Source organism: Piliocolobus tephrosceles, chromosome 9 (genome assembly GCF_002776525.5).
Source record: "Piliocolobus tephrosceles isolate RC106 chromosome 9, ASM277652v3, whole genome shotgun sequence".
In the NCBI taxonomy this organism is placed as follows: Eukaryota; Metazoa; Chordata; class Mammalia; order Primates; family Cercopithecidae; genus Piliocolobus; species Piliocolobus tephrosceles.
In genome coordinates this window covers 70,136,156-70,152,200 of record NC_045442.1, presented here as the reverse complement: position 1 = coordinate 70,152,200, position 16,045 = coordinate 70,136,156, and the positions used below count along the sequence as shown (strand labels likewise).

General features: G+C 49.6%; 1 protein-coding gene across 12 annotated transcripts in view; it reads left to right on the top strand.

Moving 5' to 3' along the window:
• The window catches only part of CAMK2G (calcium/calmodulin dependent protein kinase II gamma), a 62,590-nt gene that overhangs the window by 27,656 nt on the left and 18,889 nt on the right, over nucleotides 1-16,045 (top strand). For 6 of the 12 annotated variants that reach the window (XR_004229128.1, XM_023204938.2, XM_023204933.2 and 3 more), the window contains exons 11-14: nucleotides 4,345-4,428; nucleotides 4,675-4,717; nucleotides 7,289-7,351; nucleotides 9,373-9,416. Coding sequence is in view for 11 of the 12 variants with exons in the window: in XM_023204938.2 (XP_023060706.1) it covers nucleotides 4,345-4,428; nucleotides 4,675-4,717; nucleotides 7,289-7,351; nucleotides 9,373-9,416 (234 nt within the window). In the remaining variant the exon portion in view is untranslated. The remainder of the gene's footprint in view (nucleotides 1-4,344; nucleotides 4,429-4,674; nucleotides 4,718-7,288; nucleotides 7,352-9,372; nucleotides 9,417-16,045) is intronic. The other 6 variants (XM_023204935.2, XM_031936186.1, XM_023204936.2 and 3 more) reach the window with 1 other exon arrangement.

Here is a 16,045-nt window from a genome sequence, read left to right as displayed (position 1 = left end):
AAGGAGCTCAGGGGTGTCAGCCCTCCATGTGCCCTCGGTACCACCTCCTCCCTCTTACCAGCAGAGATTCATTCTGGGCCCCAAGCAAGAACTGAGCAGGCGGGCAGAGGACTGTTGAGGGCCAGGGTCAATAAATGTCACCAGGGAGACTTGGGAGGCTGATGGGGGCTGACGGGCCGCTACTCCTCTCTCCCCTACTCATGGCTGTCAGGCTGGGATTGGTTCTGTTCTTGGATGAGGGATCAGGTTGACCCTTGCAGACTCCAGGTAGCTGGTGATAGAAAGCAGCTAGCAAAACCCAAAGTGAATTCCCAAGCTGGGGTTCATACTCAGATCTCAACTCCAGTGGAACAGGGACCAAGACCCAACAAATCAACAGAAGGAGTCTCTGAGTCATTAAAGCATAGAAGGTGAGGCATAAAGCTTCTGCGCTGAAGTCCTGGGAGAGTCCCCTAAGGCTATCAGTTTGGGTCGACGTACTCTGTTTTCATACACAATTCTTTCAAGCTGAAATGTCTGCTTTCAAAGAAGAGGATTTGGTAAGTTAGGCATCTTGACAACCACGAGGCATTGTTTATCTGTCCATTCTGTGTTTATTGAATACCTCTTTGGTGCTGGTCACCGTCTGGGTGCTGGCGATATACAAAGATGAATAAGGCATGGTCCCTGCCCCCAAAGATCATCTAGGGAGACAGGCACTCAAACAGGCAATCATGTTACAATGTGACAAGTATGTACAAGAAGGTAGTGAGAGTACAGGAGCTCCTACTGTTCCTAGTGGGTAGTGGGGTTACTGAAGGCTGCATGGAGAAGGTGACACCCCTGTCTTGGTTCTTGGCAAATAACGAGGTCCTCAGAACGTTAACCTGCAGTGTTTAGCACGGTAAGAGGTTATGGGAAACTGTCGTGAGTTGAAGGAATGTTGAGTTGTTTGGTTGTCGATGAGGCTGCAAATATCAGAATGCAAGAGAATGAGGCAAAAGATTCCCTGACATACAAGTTTTTGCCTAAGGAGTTTGGATTTTATTCTGAAAACATAGGGAATCATTTAAGGGTTTTAAAGAAGGAACGAAATTTGCATTTAAGAACACTTTGAAAGTTGTGTAAAAAATGAATTGCCAGGCACGGTGGCACGTGCCTATAGTCTCAGCTACTGGGCATGCTGAGGCAGGAGGATCATAAGCCCAGGAGTTTGAGGCTGCAATGAGATATGATTGCACCTGTGAATAGTGTTTGTACTCCAGCCTGGGAAAGATGGTCAGACCCCACCTCTTTAAACAAAAACAAGGGAATGGAAAATTTTTGAGAGAAAAGGGCTGGAGACAGAGAGCTCAGGAGGCTTTTTTAATAGTCATAATAGTCTAAGCAAGACCAGGTGAGGTCCCAGCGGAGGGTAAGGATGGGGGGAGGTGCAGTGTGTTCAGATTCAAGAGATATTTGAGAGAACATAAAGGATTTAATTCTCTCCAGTTGGATTTGGGGGAGCAAAGAAGAGAGAGGGATCTGTGGGAACGGCCAGGTTTCAAGTTGGTCCCTGAGCAGAGAGTTGTACCCTCATTGACCCAGAAGAAAACCAGAGGAGGAGCTTGTTTGTGAGACAAGATGATGGTTTTCATTTTGTGCCTACTGAGTATGGTGTCTGGCAACCTCCAGCCAGACACATCCAGTGGGTGGTTAGAAATATGGTCCTAGAGATTAGAAAAGAAGCTAAAAATTGGAAGTCCAGGTTGTAGTCATTTCTGTGCAGTTGGTAGTGAGGCTGTAGAAATAGCCTTTTCCTATGCTATAGATGGGCCTGTGCCTATGCTGGTTGAGTTCTTAACGGTGAGCTTGTATTGCTGTAGTAGAGACGAGACGGCCACTACACACCAGCATTTAAATGACGGAGAGTTAGGGGGCCCAGCAAAGGACAATGAGAGTGAGACCTTCCAGAAGACCCAGAAACTAAGAAACAGGGGGTCTCAGTAAGGGAGCGTCAGGAATCAGATGCAGAAGAGTCCCTGATTAAGTTGGGGAAGAATCCTCTCACTCTGACCATTAGATGCCATTGTTTCATCATTTCACTGAGACAGTGGAGAGAAAGATGGAAGCCTGTTTTCAGTGAGATGAAGAGGGAGTGAAGGTGAGGAGGGGCATGGGGAGCTAGGTAGTGAGGTGGGAAATGAATGGTGCTACTTCGATTAGGATGGGCTGGGGGAGCTTTTAATGTAAGGCTCACACCTGTAATCCCAGCACTTTGGGAGGCCAAGGCGGGCAGATCACTTGGGGCCAGGAGTTCGAGACCAGCCTGGCCAACATAGTGAAACCCCATCTCTATGAAAAATACAAAAAATTAGCTGGGTATGTTTGGTGCACACCTATAATCCCAGCTACTTGGGAGGCTGAGGCATGAGAACCACTAGAACCCAGGAGGTGGAGGTTGCAGTGAGCCAAGATCATGACACTGCACTCCAGCCTGGGTGACAGAGGGAGACTCTGCCTCTAAAAAACAAAAATTCTTTTTAAAGATTGTATTGGCAAGGAGTGGTGGCTCACACCTGTAGTCCCCAGCACTTTGGGAGGCCAAGGTGGGTAGATCACTTGAGCCCAGGAGTTTGAGACCAGCCTGGGCAACATGGCAAAACCCCATCTCTACAAAAAAAAATTTTTAAAGTAGCTACTTGGGAGGCTGAGATGAGAGGATCACCTGAGCCTAGAGTGGCGGAGGCTGCAATAAGCCATTACTGTGCTACCGCACTCTAGCCTGGGCAACAGAGTGAGATGCTGTTTCAAAAAAAAAATTTTTTTTTAATTTAAGGAGAGGCTTAACTATAATTTATAGAGAAGAATCTAGTCCAGAGGAAAGGGTTGAAGATCCTGGCTAATTGGGGAAGCAAAGGTTTGGATAGCAGAAAAAGAGAGGGAGCTCCTGAGCCAAGAGCAAGGGGTCCACCCCAGGCATGAGGCATGATCCCCCTGAGACTCCTGTTAGGGTGGAGGCAGGTGAAAATCGCTTTCTGAGTGGGAGTCTGAGCTGAAAGGGGTTCTTGCTGATGACCTCTCATTTTGCTTTTGGAGAAATTTACACCAAGGAGGAGGCAAAATGAGAGACTTGGGGAAGGTAGAGAAGGTGGGGAGAGTTGCCTCCGGACCTGGAAAGAGTGGGCCAAGGGTGAGGGAAAGGATCACAAGGAGGCCCCATAGTGTTGTGGGTACCTGGCTGCAGGTGCCAGGATTTGTTTTTCTGACAGGCTGGTGAAGACAGCAACAGCAAGGGGAGAGGGCAAGCAACCTGAAACGCACCCAAGAATGGGGGAAGTATTCTGTTCTGGGGTCATTTTTGCGGGCCCTACCCTCTACAGTCCTGTGTATCTCGAGCCCCTGAGGACATCACTATATTCTGAAATTACATAATAATCGATGCTGGTATTGACAACTGAGTCATCGAGGAAATGTAGACTATGTCCCATGGACTCTGTTGAAGGAGGCCAGGAAGTTAGCAGTAAATACATTGAAGACAAATTTCCATCCAAAAAAGGCTGGGCACGGTGGCTCACACCTGTAATCCCAGCACTCTGGGAGGCCGAAGTGAGCAGATCACTTGAAGTCAGGAGTTCAAGACCACCAGCCTGGCCAACATGGCCAACCCCATCTCTACTAAAAATACAAAAATTAGCTGGGTGTGGTGGGATGTGCCTGTAATCCCAGCTACTCGGAATGCCAAGACAGGAGAACCTGGGAGGCGGAGGCTACGGCGAACCGAGATCACGTCACTGCACTCCAGCCTGAACGACAAAGCGAGACTCCGTTAAAAAAAAAAAAAAAAAAAAAAAAATTCCATCCAGTATGATGAAAAGAATTTATGCTTCAAGGTGACGATCCTTAGCTTCTGGGATCACGGCTTCATTCAGGACCTTGCTGGGGGTGTGTTGAGAGGGGCTCTTGGAAGGAAGGAACGTCCTCTGTAGAGAGCAGGAACCCTGCCGTTCTCTCACTGCTGAGCATCTGGAACACAGTAGGTGCTCAGTAAACAGCTGCCTAAGGAGTAACTGAATGAGGATCACAGCCCCCAGGGTACTCTCCTGTTCCATAGCCTCTGTTTCACAAGGAAGAATAGGACGTTCTCTCAGCAGCCCGTCTAGCATCAGTTACGGCTTTCTCAAGTTCATGTTGTCCTTTGTAACCTTGAGTTTGGGGTAGTGCTTTTATTCTAAAAGTGTTATCTGTGACCTCATTTCATCTTCAGAGCAACTCTGGGGTGGCTGAGAGTGCATGACCCTTTCCTGGACACGGTGTCGGTGCCGGGACTGTGGGAGGGGCAGAGGATCTGGGCTGGGGCTCACAGCCTGTCTGTTTGGTTTCTAGCAACGATCCACGGTGGCATCCATGATGCATCGTCAGGAGACTGTGGAGTGTTTGCGCAAGTTCAATGCCCGAAGAAAACTGAAGGTGAGTGTTGTTTCTGGGCTGCCAGCCTCCTTGACATCATGCCTTGCACCAGTGTGGCTCCTGCCCCATTGCAGAAGGAAGCTCCCCTCCTGGCTGGAGCTGGGCTCTGAAGGTTGTACATGTCACGGGGGAGGGGGCCTAGAGGCCTGATGTCTTCAGGCTCTATCCTGGACCTGCCTTTGCCTAAGACCAGCCTGCCCTTTTCTAGGGTCTCAGTGAATTCACAGGACCTTCCTCTTTCCCCAGGGTGCCATCCTCACAACCATGCTTGTCTCCAGGAACTTCTCAGGTATGTTTTCCCAGCTGTGTACTTTGACTATGCCGAGGTGAGTGGGTCAGGAATGGGCTGTTGCCATCCCAGGCACCGCTGGGTTTCCTCGGCGTCCTGGGCCACACCTTGACCAGGGCGAATGAGGATCCTATTTTGAGGGGCTGCTGCTGCTGCTGCTGAGTCCTGCTCCTGAGATTCAGGGGCTGGACTCACATTTGTGAATTCTGTTTCCTAGAACTTCCCAAGGAGTAGCCTGCCCACCTTGCTATGTACCTTGTTTCTCTGGATTCTCATTTAACTCTCTGAAGACTCTCAGCACTTTACAGATTTTAGCCACTCTACAATCTTGGAGAATGTGCTGGGGGAAGAAAAGAGAGATGAGGTACAGCGAGTCTTCTCAATTGCCAAATTGCCACCATTCATTTGCCCGCTGGGACGATCTCTTACTTCATTTTGCCCAAGTGGAGATGACTAATAGAAATTATTCCAGATGTTTAAACCTTTTGCGGCGACTTGTGCTTAAAATATTCCCTATGATACTAACTGTAAAAGTGAAGAAATAAATTTTGACCAGCAGGAGAGAGGGAAAGGAACTTGCTTAAATTTGCATGAAGAATTGGGAGAGGTGGGACCAATAATTTGTAAATCACACTTGACATTTCTTTTTAAGATGCAAGACACTCCACTCCCCTCTTGCCCCCACCCTTACCCCAGCCCCTATTATTGTTTGCCTTCAATTGGGAAGCATAGTGGCTTTTTTGTGAGGAAAAGATTAATGTCGAGACTAAAGACAGAGAGGGCTCTGCCCAGCTTGCCATCTCCCTCGGTCCTCCCTCCCTCTAATCCCTTGCCTCACTGTTTTGGTTCAAGACCCCTCTTCTCCTTCCCATAATAAGACTCCCTCCCTTGCTTCCCCTCTGCACCACCATGGAAAGGGGGTTGTGTGGGAGCCTAAACCACCACTCAGTGGGAGCTGCTTCTGAGTATCCATCCGGATGGGCTCACCTGCGCTGGCTCCAGGTAACCCCAAGGGCCTTGGCTGTGAGGATGCTGCAGGCAGGGAGGCCTAGGGCTTGGTGGTGTAGCCTGAGAGCCATGGAGCTCTGGAAGGCCAGAGCTCGATAGTAAGCCCGGGCTGGTGGTACTCTGCCTCAGGCCTCCTTTGACCCTGGTTTGGGGCTTGATCTTGTGTCGTGGGTACCCACGACGGGCATACTGTGGTCTGGATCCACCTCTCACAGATGGGAATGGGGAAGCGTGGCTGGCTGCCTCCGGTGGAGTTGCAACTGTAGTCCCACGCCCTGCTTCTTGTGCTTTAATGACGCAGCTTCCACTTTTTGGGTCTACGAGCCTTTCCAGAGGACATTTAAAGGCGTTTCTGTGCTGCCCCTAGAGCGAAGCTCTGGCCTCTCTCCCCTCTAAGTTGAAGAAATGTGAAGTCAGAATGCTGCTTTTCTTTTAGCCCGGCCAGTCAATAGCAAGGGCCCTGTCTTGTGGCCCCGGGCCTCCACGTCAGCCTCCCCCTCCATTTCAGGAAACTGGCCTCCTGGTTTCAGGAAATTGAGTGTTAGGACAAAGCATTTTATTCATCCCTATAGCGCCTCCTGTTCTTATTGGCCAGACCTAGACTGGCCTTTGAGCTTACTTTGCCTTGGGTCAGAGGAGACAGACAATGCCGCAAGCATTCCAGGATGTCCTCTTCTGCCCTGACTCTGGGACAGGTGAGGACAGAGTCTGTCCGGAAGCTTCTGCAGAAAGAGGTGTCTATGGATGCAATCAAGAGGGAAGGGCACCGATATATTTCCCTAGGGCTGTTTTTTGAGTTGACCCCCAATAGGAGATGTGGCGCAGCCTGGACTCTAGCAGTTTGGCTAACAGCGAATCGGGGCCACCAGAGTGTAGTGCTTCAGCAGCCTTTGTTTTCTTTCTCGGGGCTTATCTCTTGGGTACCTTCTCCTTCAGCACACTGCGACACACAGACTGAAAATGCTGCCTCTCCCGGCTACCTGCCTTAAGACAGGGACCTGTGTCTCTGAGGGGCTGGGGGGCATGGAGCTGGGGCCCGCCAGTAAACTTAGTTACACAAGGGCCACAGACCCTCCCTGGGTCTCACGCGCCAGTCCCTCTAGTGTGTGGGATGTAGAGAGGGGAGAGGGCTGCTCTGTGCCCCCGGCTCTCTCATTGTGGGCTCATTTAGCTTCTAAAGAGGGAAGGACTAGAAGGGAGGGCTTTTCATCACAGCCTTAAGCTAGGGCCGGGCTACCTCAGAAGGGGCACCTGCCTCTCACCGGCTCAGGCACTTCGCCATGGACCCTCCCCGAGGGGGTCATGAGACAGGCACTGCTGCCCTCTCCATCTGGCGGGGATGCAGTGTTCCCTATGCCCTGGCCCAGCCCGGTCCTCCCAGGCTCCCAGACTGCTGCAGGGCTGGCTGCGCCTGCCTCCTCGGCCTGCCCCCGGCGCTCCGCTCCCCCAGCTCGGCTGGCTTGGCCACGCCGCCTGGGCCGCGCCTTGCGCTGGGGCATGCTCGCTGCTGACGGCCCCGTGGCTTTGCGGGGCTCTGTGCACTGAGAGACTGTATCCCCTCAGTTGGCAGGCAGAGCTCCGCCCCCGCCTCGCCTGCCGCGAGCGCCGCCGGCCTGGCCGGGCAAGGTACGTGGCATGAGTCCTCCCCGACCGCCTGCCTCGGCCCCCTGCCACCCCACCAGGAGGGCCAGCATGCCGGGCCCACTCACCAGGGAGGCGAGTCCCATGCTTGCGGGCTGAGATGGGCATGCCGGATGGACCTAACTTGGCATCTGCAAGCGCATTGTTGTTACGGAGGCCCCTAACCAGCCATGCATGCTGGGCGCTTGCCAACTCAGGGGGCAGTAGCCTGGGGGCGTGGAGCCGGGCAGCGGGAAACTTGCCAAGAGCCCGACGCCCTGGGAGGGCTGCAGCCGACAGTGGGCCCTCAGAGACAGTGCTGGGCATTGCCCTGAGCTGCCTGGTGCTAGGACTAGACTTCCGCAGCGCTGTTTAAGACCCCACAGAGGAGCTGCGCCCCTCAAAATTGTGAAGTCTGGCACTTTCAGGCCTCCAGGTCTGAAAGGCTCCAGAGTGCAGAAGCCTCAGAGCCAGCTGTTCCTGGGTTCAGATCCTAGCCTTGCCACACCCTGAGCGAGTCACACCAGCTCTCCCAGCCTTAGTGTCCTCACCTCCCCAATGGGGATGATAAATTACATGGTGGTTCTTAAGATCACCCTGTCGAAGGCTCTCAGCCCTGCCTGTGCAGTACAGCCGTTACCTGGGAGCTCATAAGAAGTCCTAATGTCAGGAGCCCACCCCAGACAATAAAATCAGAGCCTCGGGGATAGGATAGGTTATATGCTTTTTTAAGCTCCCAGGTGATCCTAATGGGCAACCAGTGTTGAGAGCTGGCTGGTGAATGGAAAGCACTTAGACAGTGGTAGGTCAGGCACAGGAGTCAACACATTTAAAAAACAACATTCAAACCCAGCACAACATAAGATCAAAGACCTTTTTCTGGAGTCAGAATTCTTGTAATGGGAGGACCCTAGTCTCACTGGAGACAGATGGAACACAGCTTGGGGAGGAATGGCTACCCAAAGGGCAGGAGGGTGGCAGCAATAGTGACAATGATAGTGGACACTTACTGAGTGCTTGCTATATGCCAGGCACTCCGCTGAGTGCTTTTCATGCATAATCCCACTGGATTCCCACCACTGTTCTGTGATGTCGACCCTACTTTATCCCATTTTATAGATAAAGAAATTGAGGCTCAGAGAGGTTAAGTAACTCACCAAAGGTCACACAGCTGGCAAGTGGTGGAACCAAGATAAAAACCCAAGGCAGGCAGTCCAGGTGGATCAGACAGTTGGGCTGATTCCATCTCCCTGTGCCTCCCAGACTCTCCTCCCCACTGTCTGCTGCCTTCCTGTGGCCTTTTGTGGCCAGCTGGTATCACCAGCCTTTTGGCACAGAGCTCATCAGCCTGGAGCGTCACCCCATGCCTGGCTAGAATCTGTCTGACAGCTCATTATTCTGCCCAGTCCTTCCTGCTCACGGGTCCAGAGAGTAGACACTGGGGAAAGGGTGGCAGCTAGGACCCAGTGAACCTGGTGAGGACCTGCCCAGTGAAGGCTTCAACCCCCTGGCAAAACCCTCCTGTAGGTGGTCCTGGTTTCTGTATCTGTGTCTGTCTGTCCTCTGGTCTCCTGTGTGAACTGTGACACTCTGCTTCTTGAGAACACTCAGGAGATGTCTTGCATCCTTGCAGTTTGGCCATCCAGAGAACTCCCATGGCACCTAGGGATGGAGCCCTCACCCTTTCACCCTGGCACTCTGCTTCCAGGCCTGGGTGGAAGCTGTGAAAGGCAGAGCCCCCAGTGTCCCAGGCAGCTCCAGTACTGAGCATGATTTCTCCTCTAAGTGTCGTGCATCCATGCCCTCTTTCATGCAGAGGAGATCCTGAGGTGCCACCCTGAGGGCTCTGACGCCACTTGAGATCGCCTTCTTGCCAAGAGGCTATAGGAAGTGCCTCTTTTGGGGGTTTCAGGAGATCCTTGGCCCCCTTGTCAGACACAGCACTCTCTTGTGGATCTGGCTGCTGGACTTCAGGTGGGGGAGAGGGCACAATGCAGGAGACTTGATTTTCCTCTTTGTTTTCACAGCTGCCAAAAGCCTATTGAACAAGAAGTCGGATGGCGGTGTCAAGGTAAGTGTCTCCAGCCTCTGAACAGAGTGACCTCTTTCTCCCCGCAGTCACTATGGGAATTCTTGGCACCTGGTTCCGCCTTTCCCAGGGAATCTTCCTATCCTTGCTAGTCTGCTTTAAACCAGATGCCTTTGTGCTCAGAACAGAAGGTTCCGCTGGCCTGAGAGGGAAGTAGGGAGGTATTTTTCCTGGCCCTAGCTGGATGAGAATGACTCAGGGGAAGTGATCCAAATCATAGTTTATACCAGAGCTGAATCCGGAACCTGACTTCCACACGGATGCTTCATCTCCAGAGCTTGACTCTGGGTTTTTTAGGTCATTTGGTTATCTTTCTTTTTTTCCTTTTTAGAGCACAAACCCTTTTAATCAAGTGAAAGCCAAGTTTGCCTGAGTGATTCAGGCAGGGTATGGGGCTTGGAACCTGAAACCACTCTCCTTTCGGTCTTTTTCCTTCTCTCTACAACACTTTCAGATCCCACTGAGTGCCAGAGCCTCGAGCTTTCTTGATGCATAGGCTCCTCAGAAAAAGGCAAGGGCCATGGTAGATCACAGCTTGTTCCCACTGGGTGAGGGAGCTTTTCCCATGGGACTGGGGCAAGAGGAGGGACCTGGGACTCACCAGGAGCCCTGCTGGGAATGGCTCCTTGGCCAAGGTAGAGGAGAGGTGGCTGGGGCTACCCACAGGGCCCAAGACATTCTATAGATGCTTTGGGGACAGAAAGGATCCTGGGGCTAGGGCATTGGGTAGGAGCTCATGCTATTTTGAAGCCTCCCAACTTACACTCTAGACTAGATTTTCACTGGACCTTTTCCCAAGATCTTGCATCCACAGCTGAGATACACACACGCGCCCCGTTCCCTCCCCACTCCCTCCTCTTTCCCTCATTCTCTGCATGCCTGCTTCTGTGTCCTTCCACTCCTCGCAGGGGAGCTTGGGCTCCGCGCACACCCTCTGACGTGGAGCTGGGGGCATCGTGCAGTCCCCAAGCTCTGCCCCTGAGCTAGATGGATGGAGCCAGGTGAGGAAAAGGGGCAGGTTTAGTTGGAGAGAGTGTTTAATAAGTACCTGTCCGTCAGAGGTCCACGCAGCATTCTGTTCTGAGGGGTACATAACAGAGGTATAAGAGCGGGTGTGGCTTTCAGTCGCCATAGGAAGGGGACCGTGCCTGGAGTCAGCTGAGCGCTGCTAGTGGACCCACGTGAGATGGTTTAGTCCAGGAAGCTCATAGGAGAGAGTTTACTGGAGAAAGCTGCAGGGACATAGGTGAGACTCACTTTGCAGTTTTACTTTCTGCTATATGTTTTCTTTAAATTAAGAATATGTGCCAGGCTTGGTGGCTCACTCCTGTAATCCCAGCACTTTGGGAGGCCAAGGCAGGTGGATCACCTGAGGTCAAGAGTGCAAGACCAGCCTGGCCAACCTGGTGAAACTCCATCTCTATAAAAATACAAAAATTAGCCAGTCATAATGGCCGGGGCCTGTAATCCCAGCTACTTGGGAGGCTGAGGCAGGAGAATGGCTTGAACCCGGGAGGCGGAGGTTGTAGTGAGCCAAGGTTGCGCCATTGCACTCCAGCCTGGGCAACAGAGCAAGACTCCATCTGAAAATAAAAGAGAAAAGAAAAGGACATGCCATTTCTATAACTTAAAAACAACAAATTATATATGTATGGATTCTCTTATACATATTGATGTTCTCTGGCCAATGAGAACACAGGGTATGTGGTAGAGGGATGTCAAAAATATGGTTGGATCAGTCTTATCAGGCAGAATCAGAAGTTTCTGTGTCAGACCATGGGAAATACCCTAGGCTATGGAGCAGGGAAGCTATGGTGAAAGTGCTGATAGAAATGATTTGGCAAGCCTGGTGCGGTGGCTTCAATCCTGTAATCCCAGCATTTTGGGATGCTGGGGCAAGAGGATTGCTTGAGTCCAGGAGTTCGAGACCAGCCTAGGCCAAACCTTGTCTGTGGGGGGAAAACAAATTAACTGGGCATAGTGATGTGTACCTGTAGTCACAGCTACTTGGGAGGCTGAGGTGAGAGAATTGCCTAAGCCCAGGGAATTTGAGCCTGCAGTGAGCCAAGATCAAGCTACTCCACTCTCCAGCCTGGGTGACAGAGTGAAACCCTGTCTCAAAAAAAAAAAAAAAAAAAAAAAAAGATACCTGCTGTGTCCCTGGGAGTTGGGAAGGCAAAACTTAATCCAACTTTTAAGGTGTTCACAGTGGGAGACACACAAGGCAGCTACTGGTTCTGTGCAGTCTGCTAAGGTCTCAGGGAGGTATGCACCCAGCATGTGCTAGGGGAGCAGACAGATAAACATCCAAACCAGGACAGGAATCTTCCGGAAGGAGACAGCCCAGGAATTGAGCTTGAGGGAGTAGCTGGATTTTGCTGGATTAAAGAGCAAACAGGAGGGGAGGGATATTCCAGGCAGAGGGAAGAGTGCATGTGAAGATACACGAGGCTGAAACAGCATGATGATTCTGGGAACTTCAGTATCTTCTTTATGGCTGAAGGAAAGAGCAATTGCGTAAAATGAGACCTGAAATAAAGCAGTGACTGCTGAGGTGGAGGGGAGAGGGTGGATACAGGCATCATTACAGAACAGGTTTCCAGCCAACCTTTCTAGATACTACTGGTCTCAAAGATGAAGGTCATGTGCAGCCATGTAAGATTAGCCCAAGGAGCCAGCTCAAACCATGCACATCCAGGGCCCAGCTTGGAATTCATATTCTGGAGGCCTTGGCTGGGAGGCAGAATCTGTGAATTTTAACAACACTTTCATGAATCCAAAGCACGTGAAGGTTTGAGAGTCTGGTAAAGGCAAAATTTCAGGGTTATGTGTTAAGAAAGGGCTGGAACAAGAGTCAGCAAAGAAACAGAGGCAGGACAGAGAGGTAGGGGAAAAACAGATGTGTAGCAGCAGCAGCAGCAGCAGCTCTTCCAGGAACCCTGAGGATGAGGGCTGGGCAGACACATCATTAGGTAAAGGCTCTAAATGAGGACATGTGTGGAGAACCTAGCCCTGCAATGTGTTATGTGTCTGACCCTGATACGTCCTCAGTAAATAAGTTTTATGCCACATTCTTTTGAGAAAAGAGCTTCAATATTATGGTGGGAACCAGAGGCTAGTGACCACCCAAAATTAAAAGGCCAACCACATATTCATAGCAGTTGTGATGGGAGGGGTTGATATTTTTATTGAAAGAGTTTCTGTAACAAATAATTCCTCTTAAAACCCAGTAGAGGCTGGGCACGGTGGCTCATACCTGTAATCCCAGAACTTTGGGAGGCCGAGGCAGGCCAATCACTCGAGGCCAGGAGTTCGAGACCAGCCTGGCCAACATGGTGAAACCCCGTCTCTACTAAAAATACAAAAATTAGCTGGGTGTGGTGGCACACGCCTATAGTCCCAGCTACTTAGGAGGCTGAGGTAGGAGAATCACTTGAACCTGGGAGGCAGAGGTTGCTGTGAGCCAAGATCACGCCACTGCACTCCAGACTCGGGGACAGAGCAAGACTCCATCTCAAAACAAACAAACAAACAAACAAAAAACTGTAGATAGATGATCAAAGAAAATAAACTGACAACCTGAAAACGAGGAAGTAGAACTGGATAACACATGTGGAAAAATTTCTAGCCTCACTAGTATCAGAGAAATGCAAATTGAAACAAGGTGCCATTTTTGGACTCTTTAGTTAGTGATGGTAGTGAAAACCAGAATGGTCCTTTCTAAAACAGCCTGCGTGTCAAAATCATAAAAATGCTTCTACCTCTTTTACCCTGTTAATTCTACTTCTGGGAGTTTTTCCTAAAGAAATAATTCAAAATAGGGAAAAGCTAAAAGCAGAAAAATGTTGAACATGACATTATTTATAACTGAAAAGATTGGAGGCTGGGCACAGTGGCTTATGCCTGTAATCTTAGCACTTTGTGAGGCCAAGTTGGGAGGATTGCTTGAACCCAGGAGTTTGAGACCAGCCTGGGAAATGGAGTGAGACCCCATGTCTAAAAAAAAAAAAAGCTGAGCTTGGTGGAACGTGCATGTAGTCCCAGCTACTTGGGAGACTGAGGTGGGAAGATTGCTTGAGCCCAGGAGGTTGAGGTTACAGTGAGCCAGGATCACACCACTGCGCTCCAGCCTGGTTTACAGAATGAGGCTCTGTTTAAAAAAAAAGAAAGAAGAAGAAAAAAAGAGATTGGAGACAATTTGAAAAGCCAGTAAGGAGCCAGCCACAGTGGTGTATACCTATAGTCCTAGCTACTCAGGAGGCTGTGGCAGGAGAGAATTGCTTGAGCCCAGGAATTTGAGGCCAGCTGGGCATCATAGTGAGACCCCCAACTCTTAAAAATGTTTTTAAATTTAAAAATAAAAAGATCTTTTAAAAGCCAATAAATGACTAAATATGGGAAATCTATGTAATAAACTATTAAAAAATTATTAATTTTCATGATTATAGGGATGTTTAAGTGAAAAAGTGCAGAAATGTTTTATATTAAGTGAAGAAAGTGGCATATAAAGGAGTACAGACCAACCAGGCACGGTGGCTCACACCTGTAATCCCAGCACTTTGGGAGCCCAAGGTGGGCGGATCACGAGGTCAGGAGATCAAGACCAGTCTGGCCAACATGGTGAAACCCTGTCTCTACTAAAAATACAAAAATTAGCTGGACACGGTGGCACTTGCCTGTAATCCCAGCTACTCAGGAGGCTGAGGCAGGAGAATCGCTTGAACTAGGGAGTTGGAGGTTGCGGTGAGCCAAGATCGCGCCACTGCACTCTAGCCTGGTGACAGAGCAAGATTCTGTCTCAAAAAATAAATAAATAAAGGAGTACATACATTATCATCTAAATTTGGTTTGAAGAAACGTGTTTGTAGATATTTATTCAGTATATAATATGTGGATAAAAAAGGGACTGGAAGAAAGCCCACTGAAGTGTCAACAGTAACTTCACCAGGTGATGGGAATTTGAGAAACTTTTTTTCTTATACATTTTTCTGTATCCTACATTTTTCATCTAGATTGTGCACTACTGTTATCAGAATTTTTTAAAACATACTATTTTTTTTTGTTTGTTTGTTTAAAGTAAAGCATAATACCAGGTGTGACAGCTCATGCCTGTTAATCCAGCTACTTGTGAGGCTGAGGTGGGAGAATTGCTTGAACCCAGGAGGTCCAGCCTGGGTAACATAAGCAAGACTCCATCTCAATTAAAAAAAAAAAAAAAGAAAAGAGATAGGGCATATGCTTGTATTATTATATCTTATAATGATATCTTTTTTTTTGTTTTTTGAGACAGGGTCTCACTCTGTCCCCCAGGCTGGAGTGTAGTGGTATGATCTCAGCTCGCTTCTACCTCCACCTCCTGGACTCAAGTGATTCTCCCACCTCAGCCTCCTGAGTAGCTGGGAATGTGGGCATGTGCCATCACGCCCAGCTGATTTTTGTGTTTTTAGTAGAGACGGGGTTTCACCATGTTGCCCAGGCTAGTCTTGAACTCCTGAGCTCAGGTGATCCGCCCGCCTCGACCTCCCAAAGTGCTGGGGTTATAGGCATGAGCCACCACACCTGGCCTACAATGATATCTTAAAAGATTGCTTTCTTTTTGTTTTTTTGGGTTTTTTTTTTGACGGAGTCTCACTCTCACCCAGGCTGGAGTGCAATGGCGTGGTCTTGGCTCACTGCGATCTCCGCCTCCCAGGTTCAAACAATTCTCCAACCTCAGCCTCCCAAGTAGCTGGGACTACAGGCACGTGCCACCATACCCGTCTAATTTTTGTATTTTTAGTAGAGACGGGGTTTTGCTGTGTTGGCCAGGCTGGTCTCGGTCTCCTGACCTCGTGATCCACCTGCCTTGGCCTCCCAAAGTGCCGGGATTACAGGCATGAACCACCACACCCGGCTGACTGCATTTTTTAAACAGACTGGAAGATTTTGCTAGGAGTATGAGTGGTTTTCCCATGCCCCTTCTGTTTTCCAAATTGCTTGTGTTGTGGCTGCAGTCCCTTTATAATATGAAACAGGTAAATAACAACTGATGTTGTGGCTGCATCAAAGGGGTGAGAAACGAAAAGGAGAGGACAAAGCAAAAGAGTTTGACCTTTCCAGGCTCTCCTGAAAGTCAAGGTTTTGATCAATGTTATGAGGGAGGCCTGTGAAGTAGCTCAGACGGTGTTGAGCTTTCAGCATCACGGATTCTTCTTTTAGATCCCATCTTCCCTTCCCAGCTCCCCCTTCCTCAATTCCTACCGCTTAAGTGTCCATAGAGCGATTTCTTGTTAACTGTTCAGAAGCTTTCTGGCAAGATGTTCAAAATACTAGCATTGGTTTGAGCAGCTAGTCTATCTTGTGCTCTTGATTTGGGGGACGTAGCTTCTATTTAGATTTCTTTGAAGGTGGATGCCAGTGACCCAGGGTCTGTGGAAGAGTAAGAGCCACTTGTGAGGATAAAAGACTGAAGAGGCCACAAACTCTCAGATCCTGAGAGGGTAGGACAACTCGTGCCTTCTGCTAGTCCCAAGGCCAGAATGGCCATCGTATCTTTAAAAAAGAAAGTTATTTCCCTAAGTACTATTTGAATTATTTTGTTTAAATTAAGTATGGGAAAGAGGTTTGAACCC